The sequence below is a fragment of the Limulus polyphemus genome, unplaced genomic scaffold, assembly GCF_000517525.1.
Source record: "Limulus polyphemus unplaced genomic scaffold, Limulus_polyphemus-2.1.2 Scaffold6222, whole genome shotgun sequence".
Classification (NCBI taxonomy): domain Eukaryota; kingdom Metazoa; phylum Arthropoda; class Merostomata; order Xiphosura; family Limulidae; genus Limulus; species Limulus polyphemus.
The window spans coordinates 17,245-36,954 of record NW_013671832.1 but is presented as its reverse complement, the minus strand read 5'-3'; the positions used below and the strand labels follow the sequence as shown (position 1 = coordinate 36,954).

Below are 19,710 nucleotides of genomic sequence, written 5' to 3'. Positions count from 1 at the left end.
AAAGAAAGGATTAGGAAGGAGACTTTGGAAATACAGTAAAAGTATTCCTACACATCTACGTACATACCAAAAATCAACATTTACTTTTAAAGTACACGTTTTCTACATTTTACACCTCTCTTATTGATCGAGTAAAAAGGCCAAGATCAAAGTTATTGAAAGTAAAATGTAAAACATTTATCCCTACAACATAAATCTACACGTGTTTTTAACCTATAGACTTCTCTAAGTTTATCTGGTCTTTTGCATCTCTCGTGCAGACAATGAGGAGAAACTTGACATTTAAAAACAGTGGAAACACTTCATGAAACAACAACGTAAACACGAAATATACGCCTGGTTTACGTGTATACGTTTGTACGAACTTATCCTATATTTTTTCATCTCTCGTGTAAACCAAGGTAAAAAGTATCAAAAGCAAAGCTCGTGAAGAAATGTAAAGCATAACATACCTAAATGAACACCAGAAACATATGTATGGTTTTAATATTGTCCTTTTACGTACACAGCCATTGTTCGCACCTTTCGTCTAGATCAAAAAGGAAGTCGAAGAACAGTAACTTTAGATAAAATATAAACACGTGAAATATACACGTGCTTTTAGTGTATACCTTTTTACAAATTTATTATCGTGATTTTGTATCTCGTATAAATTATAAAAAGGCGAAGAACTGGTACTTTAGAAATAATGTAAAATTATTACAACACGACTACATAAACATACATATGCTTTTAGTGTATATTTTCTTACAAAGTTGTATCGTTTTCGTATCCATGGTGTACACTAGAATGAAAAGCGAAGAAGTAGAACTTTTGAAATACAATAAAAGTATTTTAACACATCTACCAACAAAATTCGGACATACATTTGCTTTTAATGTACGTGCTTTTACAACGTTTTCTGAATCCCACACCTCTCGTATAAATGAAATATAAATGCCAGGAAACAAATCGTTGTAAGTTATCCAGAATGTAATACCCAAACATACACATGTTGTGCTCTTACAAACTTATTTCTTTTTCGTTCCTTTCGTTTAGATCAAAACGAAAATCGAAGAACAATAACTTTAGATATAATGTAAAACTATTGTAACACGTCTACATAAACACCAGCAACATGTGTTTCTTTAAGTGTTTACGGTTTTATAAAATTCTCTCCTTTTCTGTAGCTACTCCTTTTTGAGTAGATCAAAACGAAAAGCGAAGAACCGTAACTTTGAAAATAAGGCAAAATTATTGTAACATAGTTACATAAACACTACAAATGGAATGGCCACATGGTTTAATTGTTTACATTTTTACAAACTTATATTGTTTTTGTACATCGTTTGGATAAGTAAGAAAGGCATAGAATAGGAATTTTGGAAATAAAGTAAAATTATTGTAAGACAACTACATAAAGATAAACGAATACCCATTACATTTTTGGTGTAAAAGTTTTAGTAAATTATTTGATCTTTTGCACCTTAGAACATTTCAGATAGAAAGGCCTAGAAACAAATAGCAAGAAATAATCCAAAACGTATCACATCTACCAAAACATGAGAAACTTACACGTGCATATGTTCTGTAAATGTATCTGGTCTCTTGCATCTCTCTCGTGCAGATGATGGAGAAAAGCCAAGAGCTGTAACTTTGTATATAATGTAAAATAATTGCAAGAAAATCCCATAACCAGAAATACACACATACTTTTAATGTGTATGTTCTTACACATTTTTCTACCCATCTTGAAGATTTGAAAGAAAGGATTAGGAAGGAGACTTTGGAAATACAGTAAAAGTATTCCTACACATCTACGTACATACCAAAAATCAACATTTACTTTTAAAGTACATGTTTTCTACATTGTACACCTCTCTTATTGATCGAGTAAAAAAGGCCAAGATCAAAGTTATTGAAAGTAAAATGTAAAACATTTATCCCTACAACATAAATCTACACGTGTTTTTAACCTATAGACTTCTCTAAGTTTATTTGGTCTTTTGCGTCTCTCGTGCAGATAATGAGGAGAAACTTGACATTTAAAAACAGTGGAAACACTTCATAAAACAACAACGTAAACACGAAATATACGCCTGGTTTACGTGTATACGTTTGTACGAACTTATCCTATCTTTTTTTCATCTCTCGTGTAAACCAAGGTAAAAAAATAACAAAACCAAAGCTCGTGAAGAAATGTAAAGCATAACATACCTAAATAGATACCAAAAACATACGTATGGTTTTAATATTGTCCTTTTACGTACTTAGCCATTGTTCGCAACTTTCGTCTAGATCAAAAAGGAAGTCGAAGAACAGTAACTTTAGATAAAATATAAACACGTGAAATATACACGAGCTTTTAGTGTATACCTTTTTACAAATTTATTATCGTGATTTTGTATCTCGTATAAATTATAAAAAGGCGAAGAACTGGTACTTTAGAAATAATGTAAAATTATTACAACACGACTACATAAACATACATATGCTTTTAGTGTATATTTTCTTACAAAGTTATATCGTTTTCGTATCCATGGTGTACACTAGAATGAAAAGCGAAGAAGTAGAACTTTTGAAATACAATAAAAGTATTTAAACACATCTACCAACAAAACTCGGACATACATTTGCTTTTAATGTACGTGCTTTTACAACGTTTTCTGAATCCCACACCTCTCGTATAAATGAAATATAAATGCCAGGAAACAAGTCGTTGTAAGTTATCCAGAATGTAATACCCAAACATACACATGTTGTGCTCTTACAAACTTATTTCTTTTTCGTTCCTTTCGTTTAGATCAAAACGAAAATCGAAGAACAATAACTTTAGATATAATGTAAAACTATTGTAACACGTCTACATAAACACCAGCAACATGTGTTTCTTTAAGTGTTTACGGTTTTATAAAATTCTCTCCTTTTCTGTAGCTACTCCTTTTTGAGTAGATCAAAACGAAAAGCGAAGAACCGTAACTTTGAAAATAAGGTAAACTTATTGTAACACAGTTACATAAACACTACAAATACCCATATGGTTTAATTCTTTACATTTTTACAAACTTATATTGTTTTTGTACATCGTTTGGATAAGTAAGAAAGGCATAGAACAGGAATTTTGGAAATAAAGTAAAATTATTGTAAGACAACTACATAAAGATAAACGAATACCCATTACATTTTTGGTGTAAAAGTTTTAGTAAATTATTTGATCTTTTGCACCTTAGAACATTTCAAATAGAAAGGCCTAGAAACAAATAGCAAGAAATAATCCAAAACGTATCACATCTACCAAAACATGAGAAACTTACACGTGCTTTTAAAGCATATGTTCTGTAAATGTATCTGGTCTCTTGCATCTCTCTCGTGCAGATGATGGAGAAAAGCCAAGAGCTGTAACTTTGTATATACTGTAAAATAATTGCAAGAAAATCCATCCCATAACCAGAAATACACACATACTTTTAATGTGTATGTTCTTACACATTTTTCTACCCATCTTGAAGATTTGAAAGAAAGGATTAGGAAGGAGACTTTGGAAATACAGTAAAAGTATTCCAACACATCTACGTACATACCAAAAATCAACATTTACTTTTAAAGTACATGTTTTCTACATTTTACACCCCTCTTATTGATCAGGAAAAAAGGCCAAGGTCAAAGTTATTGAAAGTAAAATGTAAAACATTTATCCCTACAACATAAATCTACACGTGTTTTTAACCTATAGACTTCTCTAAGTTTATCTGGTATTTTGCGTCTCTCGTGCAGATAATGAGGAGAAACTTGACGTTTAGAAACACTGGAAATACTTCATGAAACAACAACGTAAACACGAAATATACGCCTGGTTTACGTGTGTACGTTTGTACCTATCTTTTTTCATCTCGCGTGTAAGCCAAGGTAAAAAGTATCAAAAGCAAAGCTCGTGAAGAAATGTAAAGCATAACATACCTAAATAAATACCAAAAACATACGTATGGTTTTAATATTGTCCTTTTACGTACACAGCCATTGTTCGCACCTTTCGTCTAGATCAAAAAGGAAGCCGAAGAACAGTAACTCTAGATAAAATATAAACACGTGAAATATACACGTGCTTTTAGTGTATACCTTTTTACAAATTTATTATCGTGATTTTGTATCTCGTATAAATTATAAAAAGGCGAAGAACTGGTACTTTAGAAATAATGTAAAATTATTACAACACGACTACATAAACATACATATGCTTTTAGTGTATATTTTCTTACAAAGTTATATCGTTTTCGTATCCATGGTGTACACTAGAAAGAAAAGCGAAGAAATAGAACTTTTGAAATACAATAAAAGTATTTTAACACATCTACCAACAAAATTCGGACATACATTTGCTTTTAATGTACGTGCTTTTACAACGTTTTCTGAATCTCACACCTCTCGTATAAATGAAATATAAATGCCAGGAAACAAATCGTTGTAAATTATCTAGAATGTAATACCCAAACATACACATGTTGTGCTCTTACAAACTTATTTCTTTTTCGTTCCCTTCGTTTAGATCAAAACGAAAATCGAAGAACAATAACTTTAGATATAATGTAAAACTATTGTAACACGTCTACATAAACACCAGCAACATATGTTTCTTTAAGTGTTTACGGTTTTATAAAATTCTCTCCTTTTCTGTAGCTACTCCTTTTTGAGTATATCAAAACGAAAAGCGAAGAACCGTAACTTTGAAAATAAGGCAAAATTACTGTAACATAGTTACATAAGCACTACAAATGGCCACATGGTTTAATTGTTTACATTTTTACAAACTTGTATTGTTTTTGTACATCGTTTGGATAAGTAAGAAAGGCATAGAACAGGAATTTTGGAAATAAAGTAACATTATTGTAAGACAACTACATAAAGATAAACGAATACCCATTACATTTTTGGTGTAAAAGTTTTAGTAAATTATTTGATCTTTTGCACCTTAGAACATTTCAAATAGAAAGGCCTAGAAACAAACAACAAGAAATAATCCAAAACGTATCACATCTACCAAAACATGAGAAACTTACACGTGCATATGTTCTGTAAATGTATCTGGTCTCTTGCATCTCTCTCGTGCAGATGATGGAGAAAAGCCAAGAGCTGTAACTTTGTATATAATGTAAAATAATTGCAAGAAAATCCATCCCATAACCACCAGAAATACACACATACTTTTAGTGTGTATGTTCTTACACATTTTTCTACCCATCTTGAAGATTTGAAAGAAAGGAGACTTTGGAAATACAGTAAAAGTATTCCAATACATCTACGTACATACCAAAAATCAACATTTACTTTTAAAGTACATGTTTTCTACATTTTACACCCCTCTTATTGATCGAGTAAAAAGGCCAAGATCAAAGTTATTGAAAGTAAAATGTAAAACATTTATCCCTACAACATAAATCTACACCTGTTTTTAACCTATAGACTTCTCCAAGTTTATCTGGTATTTTGCATCTCTCGTGCAGATAATGAGGAGAAACTTGACGTTTAAAAACAGTGGAAACACTTCATGAAACAACAACGTAAACACAAAATATACGCCTGGTTTACGTGTATACGTTTGTACGAACTTATCCTATCTTTTTTCATCTGGCGTGTAAACCAAGGTAAAAAATAACAAAACCAAAGCTCGTGAAGAAATGTAAAGCATAACATACCTAAATAGATACCAAAAACATACGTATGGTTTTAATATTGTCCTTTTACATACACAACCATTGTTCGCACCTTTCGTCTAGATCAAAAATGAAGTCGAAGAACAGTAACTCTAGATAAAATATACACGTGCTTTTAATGTATACCTTTTTACAAATTTATTATAGTGATTTTGTATCTCGTATAAATTATAAAAAGGCGAAGAACTGGTACTTTAGAAATAATGTAAACTTATTACAACACGACTACATAAACATACATATGCTTTTAGTGTATATTTTCTTACAAAGTTGTATCGTTTTCGTATCTATGGTGTACACTAGAATGAAAAGCGAAGAAGTAGAACTTTTGAAATACAATAAAAGTATTTTAACACATCTACCAACAAAACTCGGACATACATTTGGTTTTAATGTACGTGCTTTTACAACGTTTTCTGAATCTCACACCTCTCGTATAAATGCCAGGAAACAAGTCGTTGTAAGTTATCTAGAATGTAATACCCAAACATACACATGTTGTGCTCTTATAAACTTTTTTTTTTTCGTTCCTTTTGTTTAGATCAAAACGAAAAGCGATGAACACTAACTTTAGATATAATGTAAAACTATTGTAACACGTCTACATAAACACCAGCAACATATGTTTTAACCTTTAGATTTCTCTAGGTTTATCTGGTGTTTTGTATCTTTCGTGCAGATGATGAAGACAACCCAAGAACCCTTACCTTGTGTAGGTAATGTAAACGCTTGATTTTACTGTATTCGTCTTACGAATTTATCGTGGTGTTATACCAGTCGTGCATATTAGTTTAAACAGCAAAGTAGTGGACTTTGAAAATATGGTTGAAGCACTGAACACAACTCGAAGCCTGTCCTTGTTTTCGATGCATGTTTTTTTTTATTATTCTTGATATTGCACTTGCCATGTTGATCAATGGTCAAGTAGTAAGGCCACTAAGCAAGTCTTTGAAAATAATGCAAAACTTTAACCACTGGGGGTGATAAGATAACTTATCCCCTGAAGTTGGCTTTCCAGCCCCCATAATGGTCAAATAGTCTTTACGAAAACTAAACTCAAACCTCGGGTGGCAGGTTAAGGTGTGCACTGAAACAACGGAGTTGGATTTATCGCTTCACTGCAACCTGTCTTTACTCGCTGTAGGAAGTTTTGAAATAATGAAAAGTATTACACACCAACTTAAACACTAGGAACCTTCTGGTTCGTTCAATATAATAGAAGAGATGCTAAAATTATTTTATGAAAATTTTAATAAATAATAATTAGTCCTACCACTCTGACCCGAGTCATTAGTTGAGTAACCTCGAAGTTAGCGGGTTGCAGTAACATATCGGATAGACGTTTTTCAAATTGGTAGATTTTAAATGTTATTGAGCTATTTTTCAACACAAATATATGTATCACTGTATAAGTAACAATGTCGCACACAATGGTCAAACAGATAAGTAATGCCACCATTAATAGGCTGACCAAGAAATCACTGAACAATGTCGCACACAATGGTCAAAAAGATATGCCACCATTAATAGGCTGACCAAGAAACCATTAAACAATGACGCGCACAATGGTCAAAAAGATATGCCATCATTAATAGGCTGACCAAGAAATCACTGAACAATGTCACACACAATGGTCAAACAGATAAGTAATGCCACCATTAATAGGCTGACCAAGAAATCACTGAACAATGTCGCACACAATGGTCAAAAAGATATGCCACTAGTGATAGGATACAAAGAAACTGTAAAATATTATCGCAGAGAAATGTCAAATATATGACTTAAGTCACCATTTATAGAGTGACCACGAAACCGCTAAATGCTATCGCACGCAAAGGTCAAACAGATAAGACTACAGCAAAACATAAAAGTTTATCTGTCGACGGTTGGGATAAGTCGTTAATTATATTGACCTTTGTATGTAAGTCTCTTTCGTGGATTAAATACATTTATTGAAATAAGCAACAAACACAGGTTCTCCATCCACGTAGTTTTATCATACAAATTATCATTCACTGCCTGAAGTAACCTCTGGGAAGGTAGTAGGCCTTAACGAAACATATAGGAGAACATCATAAGTAACCTCTGGGAAGGTAGTAGGCCTTAACGCAACATATAGAGAACATCATAAGTAACCTCTGGGAAAGTAGTAGGCCTTAACGAAACATATAGGAGAACATCATAAGTAACCTCTGGGAAGGTAGTAGGCCTTAACGAAACATATAGGAGAACATCATAAGTAACCTCTGGGAAGGTAGTAGGCCTTAACGAAACATATAGGAGAACATCATAAGTAACCTCTGGGAAGGTAGTAGGCCTTAACGAAACATATAGGAGAACATCATAAGTAACCACTGGGAAGGTAGTAGGCCTTAACGAAACATATAGGAGAACATCATAAGTAACCTCTGGGAAGGTAGTAGGCCTTAACGAAACATATAGGAGAACATCATAAGTAATCCAAGATAGTGAATATAAAAACAATTGTTCATAATTAAGAACGGACCACTAGGAGGGTGATAAGATAACTTACCCCCTCAAGTTAGCATTCCAGCCCCCATAATGGTCAAACAATGTGTACGAAAAAGAAACTTGAATCTTGGTCAACAGTGTAAGCTGGTAGTCTTCATCGGGATTTAGATTCATATGGACCTGGGAAGGTCAGGTACAATTTTGACCTCTTCCTGCACTGATTTTCAGGTTTCACTGTTCGAATGTTGAACGTTACACAAAAGAGGGCGTTGATTTCACAAAAAGACTATGAATTCAAAATCACCGCCAGGGCCATGTCCGTTTATGTATCACGTTCATTATTTACACTGGTATACACTTCGCCATTAATAGTTCCATATATTTCAATGTATTTTTATTATGTGGCTTATATTATATGTATTTACATAAATACACAATATATATGATAATATAGGTTCAGTCTAGTAAAAGGTGGCTGGTTATTAAACTTATATTAATGGGTGGGAGGTACTGAAACTGTAAGGTACACACTGATAAAAACGGAGTTAAATTTAACGTGTAATTGCAACCCATGTTCACTCGCTGCAGTAACCTCATGGAATGAAAGCCGAGCTGTCTCAGCGATCTCATATGATTAGAACCGAAATAAACAACACGCATGCGCAAAGTCATCAAGTTTACCGAATCGTGTGTTTGTTTGAGATACGATCAGAAATGTACACTCGAAACAGGTGTGTTCCAGACGAAATAAAGCTCAGAACATTACTCGCTGTAATAATTTTGGATAGGACAGTAAAAATCATTATTATTATTATAATTTTTAATTAAATAAGATGTCATCATATTTGTGATGATATAAATAATATAATATATATATAATGATCACGAAAAGATGTCATGTCTGTTTGTTTTTGTTTTTTTAATTATACACAAAGCTACACAAGGGCTATCTAGCGTTGTAAGTCCGCAGACATACCGCTGTGCCACTGGGGGGCGTCATGTCAGTTACCTTTATATTCTAACTCTATAAATGTAGTTTGTTTATTTTCAAGTACAAATCTACAGAATGTGTTATCTGTGCTGTACCCTACATAGGTATCAAAACCCAGTTTTTAGCGTTATGTGCCTTCAGACTTATCGCCGATCCACTGGTGGGTCTATAAATTTAGTAGGAAAATTTTTCATATTACGACAGTTCAAGTAATTAAATGTATCAGTGCTACTGAAATCCTACACCCAGTTGTTGCTTTGTTGAATTTCGCGAATAGTTTGTTTGTTTGTTTTTAATTTCGCGCAAAGCTACACGAGGGCTTTAGCAGTGTAAGACCAGAGGGAAGGCAACTAGTCATCACCACCCACCGCCAAGTCTTGGGCTACTCTTTTACCAACGAATTGTGGGATTGACCGTCACGTAATAACGCCCCCACGGCTGAAAGGGCGAGCATGTTTGGTGGGACGGAGATTCGAACCCGCGACCCTCAGATTGCGAGTCGAGCGCCTTATCCACCTGGCCATACCGGCCCTTCGCAAATAGCTAGCTAATCTAGGGCTATCCATGCTAGTCGTTCCTAATTATGAAGTGTAAGATTGGAGGGGGGGGGGGGTTAGGCTAGTCAAAACCACCTACAGCCAACTTTTAAAATAATAATTGAATTTGACCATCACTGTTATAATGCACCCACGGTATTTTTTTTTTCGACGGTAACAAGGCACGAACAACGGATCCACAGTCCAGCACCCTAACCGTTAGGCCACGCCCGATTACACAGCCCCCTAATTTAAAACAGAGACATCAAAATGGATATATGATATGTAATACAAACAAAATTTGAAAGCAAAGTTTTTCATCGTTTTTACCAATCAGACGGCCTAAGCCAAAGAAGGAAAATCATACAAGGCACTACAGGTGTATGTGTACACAACGGAACAGAAAAAAAAACACATCATCCAAAAAAATAAAATAAAATACTAATAATACTGTTCTTGTCGGTATGAAACATATCCCTAAGTACTATACATTACCTGTTTACAGTAAATAAAGAAATACAACTTTTAACTTATAATTCATATCATGCCTATATATAGTCAAGTCAAAATAAACTTGGGCCTTCAATTTTACCTTACAGAATTGAATATATGGATAAAGATAACATACCTCTTCAGGCTGAATAATTCCTAAATTTAGTAAAACAAGCAAAGGAAAAATTTAAAAATACCTAAACCACGTAAAACAATCCAATCCTGTACCATAACTTATGTTATTGTGTCCAATGACACAAATACACCATATATGATCCAATGACACAAATACACCATATATATATGATCCAATGACACAAATACACCATATATATGATCCAATGACACAAATACACCATATATAATCCAATGACACAAATACACCATATATGATCCAATGACACAAATACACCATATATTATCCAATGACACAAATACACTATATATATGATCCAATGACACAAATACACCATATATAATCCAATGACACAAATACACCATATATAATCCAATGACACAAATACACCATATATATGATCCAATGACACAAATACACCATATATAATCCAATGACACAAATACACCATATATGATCCAATGACACAAATACACCATATATATAATCCAATGACACAAATACACCATATATATAATCCAGACCCAAACCACCATATATAATCCAATGACACAAATACACCATATATGATCCAATGACACAAATACACCATATATATAATCCAATGACACAAATACACCATATATGATCCAATGACACAAATACACCATATATAATCCAGACCCAAACCACCATATATAATCCAATGACACAAATACACCATATATAATCCAGACCCAAACCACCATATATGATCCAATGACACAAATATACCATATATATAATCCAATGACACAAATACACCATATATATAATCCAATAACACAAATACACCATATATAATCCAATGACACAAATACACCATATATAATCCAATGACACAAATACACCATATATGATCCAAACCACTATAAATTCCAAAATTATATTCTATAAAAGAATGCAAGGATAATACGACAACAAGCTGGTTTAATTTGACCTGGTTTATCACGCCATTCCAAACAAACGTCATGATGTTCTTCCGCAAAACTAAGATGATCCATAGATAAAGTCTGAAGTGGATACCATCTACCAGAAGCTACAAGTGCTATCAATGTATTAGTTACCATAATCTTACCCTTCCTAGGACAATTGCGGTAACACTAGGAAGTCAAAAATGCCAATACTTGGACTACACGTGTTTTTGTAAAATTCAATCCATAATTTCGTTAGATGAGCGTGAAGATGAACATCCAGAAGTTTTTATTGGGTCATTAGAGGTGGCAATATGATCATACTCCTCACCCTCCAAACCGCATTCCCGAAATCTTACTGATATTTGAATAAATAAGACTAATAGCTGACAACCATAAATATCAGACTAAGTAACAATCACAGTATGAAACGGTTCAGCACAGGTAATATATAAAAGTCCCTTGGTACTTAAGTATGAAAGCATGTTATGTTAATATAATAATAAACTTACAAATAATGATTTATGAGCATAATGAAGTGGTTTACGTTTGGGTACATACTACATGTTTCGACAGAAAATTAATTTGTCTTCTTCAGGTATAATATAATAATGATAAATATTATAATATAAAAGTATTGACATAAAAAGCCGACAGGTTGCACTTCTGTCTATATTACTCTTGCTAAATCCACCAGGGGAAAAAAAAAACACTATCCCATATAAAAATATCTTCTTGTCTGACCGAAAAGCTATAGAGGGATAATCACTTAAAGCGTAGACACAGCCCCAAAGAGCGGAGCGCGTTTATACGGAAACGGCCCGCGAGCCATGAACCCTATGTTTCATAGTTCGAGCCCGCCCATTCACTTTTCGAAATTTTATTCGTAAAATAAATTTTGATAACATAATTTAACGGTAAAATATCAAGTCTGCAATGTTTTTGAGAAATAAAATATTGAAACAAAATTGGAAGTAAACATTTTAATATTTTTTAAAATTGAATTGTGAGTGAGCTAACAGAAATGAGAGGTCGCTTTGGATATGGCAATACTATAAACAACTAGGAAAAAGAAACCGTAAACTTTGAAAAGAAGCTCGTTCCTTGGTATGCTACACTTTGAACCATTCCGGTAACTACCCTCAGGTATACTTCTACTCCCTCACAGGTTGGTGACCCGGCAACTGACACCAAGTATCAACCAAACTAGCTGCCGAGAAAACCACCCACCGGGTAATAAGCCCAGCCCTCAACTCACTAGTGCTACTTGCAAAAAAAAAGGACGACATGAGACGCACTATACCAAAGAAACTATACGTCCTAAAGATTTATACACCACACAACAAAGCACAAACATAGAAAATACGATAGAAGACACGCAACAACAAGAATTAGAAAACACACAATCTGAACATGATGATGCACGTGAAGACACCCAAACACAATCATGGAAACGAACCAAATCACATCAAGAAACATACTCAAATACATAGAAGTAAACTTTAAAAACCATGAACTAAATGCACACAAAAAGAAGAACAAAATATAAATACACAGACAGTAACTACGCATAGTGAAGAACACGAAAAAAAAAACATACACACAAACTCAAGAAACAAAAAACACTGTACAAAAAGAAGACGATTTTACACTTTTCACATACAAAAAAAAACGACAAACATAAACACAAACTTCAGAGAACAACGCACTCAAAAATATACCAAAATTTTCAATAATTATTTAAGGAGTTCCGGGAACATATCAACAACCACAACAAAGCAGCTGAAATAGCCAGGTGCAAACCGGAAGTTAAGCTTGAATGCATAAAACGACTAGCTCGAGGTGGTGGTGTCGTTAGAGGGACTGCGGCCACTGACCTTAACCGCCTCCTTCAAGACTGGCCAGTCGATGCATTCTCACCCGGAAGTATGACAATTCAAATACCAGGTACATACGTCATAAACGTAGCCAATCAGCACTTTATACCACTAACCCCGTACACAATACAACAGTTCATGAATACCACAACACAAAATGTACGATACAAGAAATAAAATAATGCCCGTACACTAAACACAACATAAAACATGTGTTATATTAAACTTATATTAAAGTTTTTCTTCATTACCCATTCAAGCCGTCTCCAGCCATTATAAAACAAATAACATTACATTGACATGGCCCTGAAAAGGAGATAAATAAAAAGTAAACAACATTAAAATATAAAATACAATAGCCAACACATTAACTCGGTAAGAATAAAACAAATTACAACAGCAGAGGAGGGGTGGAAGAAATCATTTTGAACCTGACCCTCCCAGGGCTTCAAGACCTAAATCCCGACGCTGAAATAAAGAAACTCATAGATGTCGTCACTTTCACACTGTCTGAATCTAGATATTTAATCCTAGCATGATCAGTGGAATCAGACAGATTATGGTTCTCGTCGAGCGTTTCGAGACCAGCGAAAGAATTTACCGTTAGCAATCCCTCGGGTCGTTTCGAGACCAGCGAAAGAATTTACCGTTAGCAATCCCTCGGGTCGTTTCGAGACCAGCGAAAGAATTTACCGTTAGCAATCCCTCGGGTCGTTTCGAGACCAGCGAAAGAATTTACCGTTAGCAATCCCTCGGGTTTATCATTTACTTTCTTTCATCCTGTCCTCTATCACCGAACATACTCGCCCTCTCAGCCGTGAGTGTGTTAATAATATGATGGTCACTTTTTATTGGTAAAAAAAGTAGCCCAAGTTGATTAAACTGTCGTGTTAATTATAAGAAATTATGGTTTAAATGTTGACTTCTGGGAAAAAAGAATCTGTGTTTTTAATTCTAAAACATAAGGCTTAAATGTTGACTTCTGGGAAAAAAGAACCTGTGTTTTTAATGCTAAAACATAAGGCTTAAATGTTGACTTCTGGGAAAAAAGAACCTGTGTTTTTAATGCTAAAACATAAGGTTCAAATGTTGACTTCTGGGAAAAAAAGAATCTGTGTTTTTAATTCTAAAACATAAGGCTTTTATGTTTTAGCATTAAAAACACAGGTTCTTTTTTTCACAGAAGTCAACATTTGAACCTTATGTTTTAGCATTAAAAACACAGGTTCTTTTTTCCCAGAAGTCAACATTTAAGCCTTATGTTTTAGAATTAAAAACACAGATTCTTTTTTCCCAGAAGTCAACATTTCCTAGTTATGTAAAAACAAGGAATCTGTTGCTTGGAAATTACTGAACCTAGTTATGTAAAAACAAGGAATCTGTTGCTTGGGAAATTACTAAACCTAGTTATGTAATTTCAGAGTTGAAGTTTTTTAGTCAGTAAAAATAATTTGATTTTTAACTTTAGGTTGTTTTACTTACTACTGCACTTTTCTGAATAGAACCCATGTAAAATAGTGAACTAAAGTTTTAAACGAATCGTACTCCCTCCCTCGTGTGAACACAAGTTCAAACTCAGATTTGAACCTTAGACCTTTGCAAACAAATACTTTAAAGTGGCAGTCTCTTTTAGCATTAAAAGTACAGGTTCTTGTTTCCCAGAAGTCAACATCTAAGCCTTATGTTCTTGCATTAAAAACACAGGTTCTTTTTTCCTAGAAGTCAACATTTAAGCCTTACTGAACCTAGTTATGTAAAAACAAGGAATCTGTTGCTTGGAAATTACTAAATTTCCAAGCAACAAGTTTTACATATATTTTAAACTAAAAATCAAACTTTTGAATTTACTGCGACAGATCTCCCACTATTCTTGTTTTAAGATAGGAATTTTATGTACTAATTTTGTTTTGTTTTAATATATCGTGCTTACCTCGTCTTATTTTTTATTCTTATAGTATTTATTTGTATTTCGTCATCAGATTATACATTCGTCGAACAATCTCAACCACGGTGCATACTGGATATTGATCTGTGATGTACCCAGAAGTTACATATTTTAAAAAAAATTATCAAATCTTTATTGAAATATGAAATATTTCATTAGTCAGTGAAAGGAAGCCTATAAATATGGAAATGGGTCTTGACATTTATCGTAGTTACTAAATCATGCCTCAGTTCAAAGACTAGTATAGAAAGAAAAGGGCAACAAGAGTTACTGAAACAATCCTATTTGTTGAGGACAAGCACACAATTTCTTGTATTGGAACTATTTTGTGATAAATAAAAACACGCCGTCAGAGAAAAATAACACACAAACACACAAATTCTGAGGATTCAGAGGTTTAATTGGAACCAAATTTCTATAATATCCATCACTCACAAGCAAACTCGAGCAGATATTTTATGTGTTTATTTAAACCGAAACAAAATAGCCATAGTGCTTAATGTGTGTGTGTGGAGCTGTATTTATTCAACTGCTTGAAACACTAATACCATAAACTCTTGGGTTTGTCTTATATTAATTGCATTAACATTAGAAATTTTACAGTGTAGCAACATTCACAGTATGCATCCATGTAAGAAAAAAAAAGATTATCTTCCAAGTTTAGCAGAATACGGGAAAAAAACAGCAACCCACATCTAAACATACTACAGTGGGCGTTAGTAATAGAAGACAGTTCTGTTCTCAGTAAGCTTCTTTAAAGATTTATTCCATCATCAATCATCATCTTCTAGTTAACAACATTTAATCCTGTTTGTGGGGTTGTCTGAGAAGTTCAAGTACAATCATTTATATATATATACTTTTTTTTTTATTTTACTCTGTGAGAGACGCTAATTCTGAATATAAGTGTAAACGTGAAAAAAAGATTCTAAAAAAGTTGAAAAATCAAAATGAAAATAAAATTTTTAATTGCTAAAGTTTCAAGTAATTAACACTTTTTTCAATCCAAACTCATTTCTTCATCAGGATCTTTATCTTTATCCTTATTAGAAACATCCCCTTTTACAGTTCCATCCGTTCCTCCGGCTCCTGGACTCCCTCCTTTACCTTGGGCATTCTGTAATGCCCGTACAAAAGCTTCCATATCTATTGGGACAAAATATTAAATTGCACTGAATAGAGGAACAGAGTGATAAAACCGAAAATGTTACTCTTCACCTCATTATTTATATTGTAATTTAATACATAAAGATTTACACAAGCAAAAATGTATTCAGATGATCAACTACTTGTACAGTTACTTGTATGGCTAAATAGTCCAGTACAGTTACTTGTATGGCTAACTAGTCCGGTACAGTTACTTGTATGGCTAACTAGTCCGGTACAGTTACTTGTATGGCTAACTAGTCCGGTACAGTTACTTGTATGGCTAACTAGTCCGGTACAGTTACTTGTATGGCTAACTAGTCCGGTACAGTTATTTGTCTGGCTAACTTCACTACTATCCAACTGAACAAATTACCACATAACACTTCACTACTATCCAACAGAACAAATTACCACATAACACTTCACTACTATCCAACAGAACAAGTTACCACATAACACTTCACTACTCCCCAACTGATCAAGTTACCAAATAACACTTCACTATTCCCCAACTGATCAAGTTACCACATAACACTTCACTATTCTCTAACTGAACTAATTATAATGTGACACACTTCCCATCAAACCCAACTAACTAATCTTGCTGTTGTAGAAATATTCCCTAAAGATCGTACCTCCAGAAGTGGCTGCACTGACAACATCCGTGCCCATACCAAACTGTTGCATCAGAGGACCTAGTTGACCAGACTGCAAAGCAGCACTAAATATGCCAAGAGCCTGAAAATTAAAACAGTAACACAATTTGTATTAAATCTTTATAACATTCTCTAAGATAATGGAAAAATTAAGATTTCTTAAATATGTGTACAAAGAAAATAGCCTTTTAACAAACAATTAACTGTTTTAACATTTTCAAACTTAGTAAGAAAAGTTGGCGGTGCTTACCGTTTCATTCCAAGCCTACAAAAGTATTTCTTAGAAGACATAAATACGTAAAATATAGTAAAAACTAAAGATTGCATGAGATTTTCAATACGTAAAGTATGAAACATTGTTTAAAACAAAAGTGTAAGAACCACCAAATCTACAACTACACAACTGGCATCAACATGACAGTTAACTCGTGTAATATCTTCAACAATTCTACCAGTACATTAAGTTTCTACAATCTTTAAGGACTTCCCAAGACTCTCAGTTATGAAATGAATGATTATTCTCATACTGATAACATCTGAAATTTCTCACTTTTTGGAATCCTTAAGCCTATCTTCAAATCTCGATTAAAAGCAACAAAAGATATTACATTAATTTATAGTTGTTCTCCTGTACTTTCAAGTTATGATGCATTCATACACATGGTATTGAAATTGAGTAAAATTAGTAAAAAAAAAGGGTTTAAAAGGAAGATACAAAGGAATTTCACTCCTTCATTGTGTGAAAATAAACTGCACCAGTTTACAGCCACATTTTCACAGTTTAAAAACCGATTAGTTGTCAATCAACCAATCAGAGAGTGCCACACAAGAATAAAACCTATAAAATTATAGGCTGTCATACTATGCCCAGCAGTAGTAGTGTAAAGGTAGTAATGGCTCCCAGGGCTGAAATACTGCATGACAAGCATGTAAAAAAAAATCAAAGGTTTTGCTGGTCAAGGATACTTCCATGGAGTTCTCTGAAGAGGATAGAATATACTTGCATTATTAATAACAGAAGTAATCAAAGTTATGATTTTTACAAGATACATGATGGCCAAGTATAGATCTTGTCAAAAACTACAGCTGAGAAGAAGTAACCAAATGAAAAAAATTTATATAGACATTGGATAACAAACAGTTGCACGAGCAAAGTTTGAGATACGTGTCCTTTACAGATGATACTATGTCCAAATTGACAGTTTATTTAATGGTTGAAAGAAGAATTGTACCATAATTAACCTATAACATCCACAGTGAAACATGGTGGAGAGTCAGTACAAGGTTCAGGCTGCATCTCAGCCAATAGTGTAAGTGATCTACACAAAACTGATAGCACCCCAACAACTAACAGGTACAGGCAGATTGTGATCCATCATGCCATTTACTAAGGAACATGACTCACTAGGAAAGAATTAATCTTATAAAACAATGATACCTAGCATACAACAACTGTGATGAAACAAGACTTTAATGATAAAGAGACTGATGGAACACACACACAACTAGGGATTAGCCAGCACAAAGTCCAGATTTTTTTAGGCTAAATGAAATTAGGTAAAAACTGAGAAGTTCAAAAAATGGCCAAACAACTTGGCTGAGTTGTTGGTAGTAATAACAAGACACTTAGAACAATATTCCAACAATCATACATTGGTAAATTGTACATCAACATGAAAATAAGATGTGACATTCTATGTAAAACATACATTTCCAAATCAAAATACTAGAGCATTATGTAATTTATTTGCATTTCTTTTGTATTTCATGTGATAATATTTTGTATCATTAATAAAATCACCATCTAATTGCTTTGACTTGTGGTTTATGACTCCTTTTTGTGTACCACTTGTGTGTTTCCATAATTACTTCCAGTACTATATGTATGTGTATACATATATTTTTTTTTTCAATTTAGCTCTATTTTAAAATTGATTGGTAAAAAATGATTTTCCAATATTTTCTATTACTTCCCCTTTAGTATTAATGTTTTATATTTAAAATAACTTCCTGCCCTGTAGAAAATGTGAATGTTCAAAACTATCCATGAAAAATGTATTCCATCTTTTTTTTAACACTTCCACTAACCTCTGGCACACACTTGGTGGAACAGCCCACCAAAGCCGCTTCGAGTGAAGAAATGTTAAATATTAATAAATACAACTACGATCCATACCTGCTGAAACTGTGGAGATTGAACTGTCATCCTCAAGTGATCCCGAATGGAAGAGGATCCGGTGTCACTCGAAGGTGGGAGAAGCTCGCATACTCTGTCCATAAACTCCTGGTTAGAGAGTAATGGTTGCAAAGCTTCAGCAGTAAGAGCAGAAGATAAATCCACTGGAGGGGGTAAAAAACAACAACGTTCATTTGTGAAACTATTTTAGATAAAGCTATTTACTCACAGATGAAATGCAAAATGAATCTAAAAGGTTATTTTTTTAACTACAACTTTCCCAATGAGCTGTTAAGAATTTGAAATACCTTCTAACTTAAAACTGATAATTTAAACCTAAATTTGAATGATTTTTTGATGTCTTCGAAATCTTTCACAGCAATGAGCAAAGACAAGCTAAATCCATATTATCATAAATCTGATGTCTATATAAACCAGTAATGCTATTTTTGATACTCAATCCATATTATCATAAATCTGATGTCTATATAAACCAGTAATGCTATATTTGATCACTTCAATCCATATTATCATAAATCTGATGTCTATATAAACCAGTAATGCTATATTTGATACTCAATCCATATTATCATAAATCTGATGTCTATATAAACCAGTAATGCTATTTTTGATACTCAATCCATATTATCATAAATCGGAT

The 19,710-nt window shown here is 33.5% G+C and overlaps 1 protein-coding gene across 1 annotated transcript in view; it reads right to left on the bottom strand.

The window, feature by feature from the left end:
• Positions 1 to 15,447: 15,447 nt before the first annotated feature.
• The window catches only part of LOC106473496 (proteasomal ubiquitin receptor ADRM1-A-like), a 17,744-nt gene continuing 13,481 nt past the window's right edge, over positions 15,448 to 19,710 (bottom strand). Inside the window, exons 5-7 of the mRNA XM_013934180.2 lie at positions 19,050 to 19,251; positions 16,853 to 16,955; positions 15,448 to 16,214 (exon numbers count right to left, since the gene is read on the bottom strand). Of these exons, the coding sequence (XP_013789634.1) occupies positions 16,069 to 16,214; positions 16,853 to 16,955; positions 19,050 to 19,251 (451 nt within the window). The 3' untranslated portion in view covers positions 15,448 to 16,068. The remainder of the gene's footprint in view (positions 16,215 to 16,852; positions 16,956 to 19,049; positions 19,252 to 19,710) is intronic.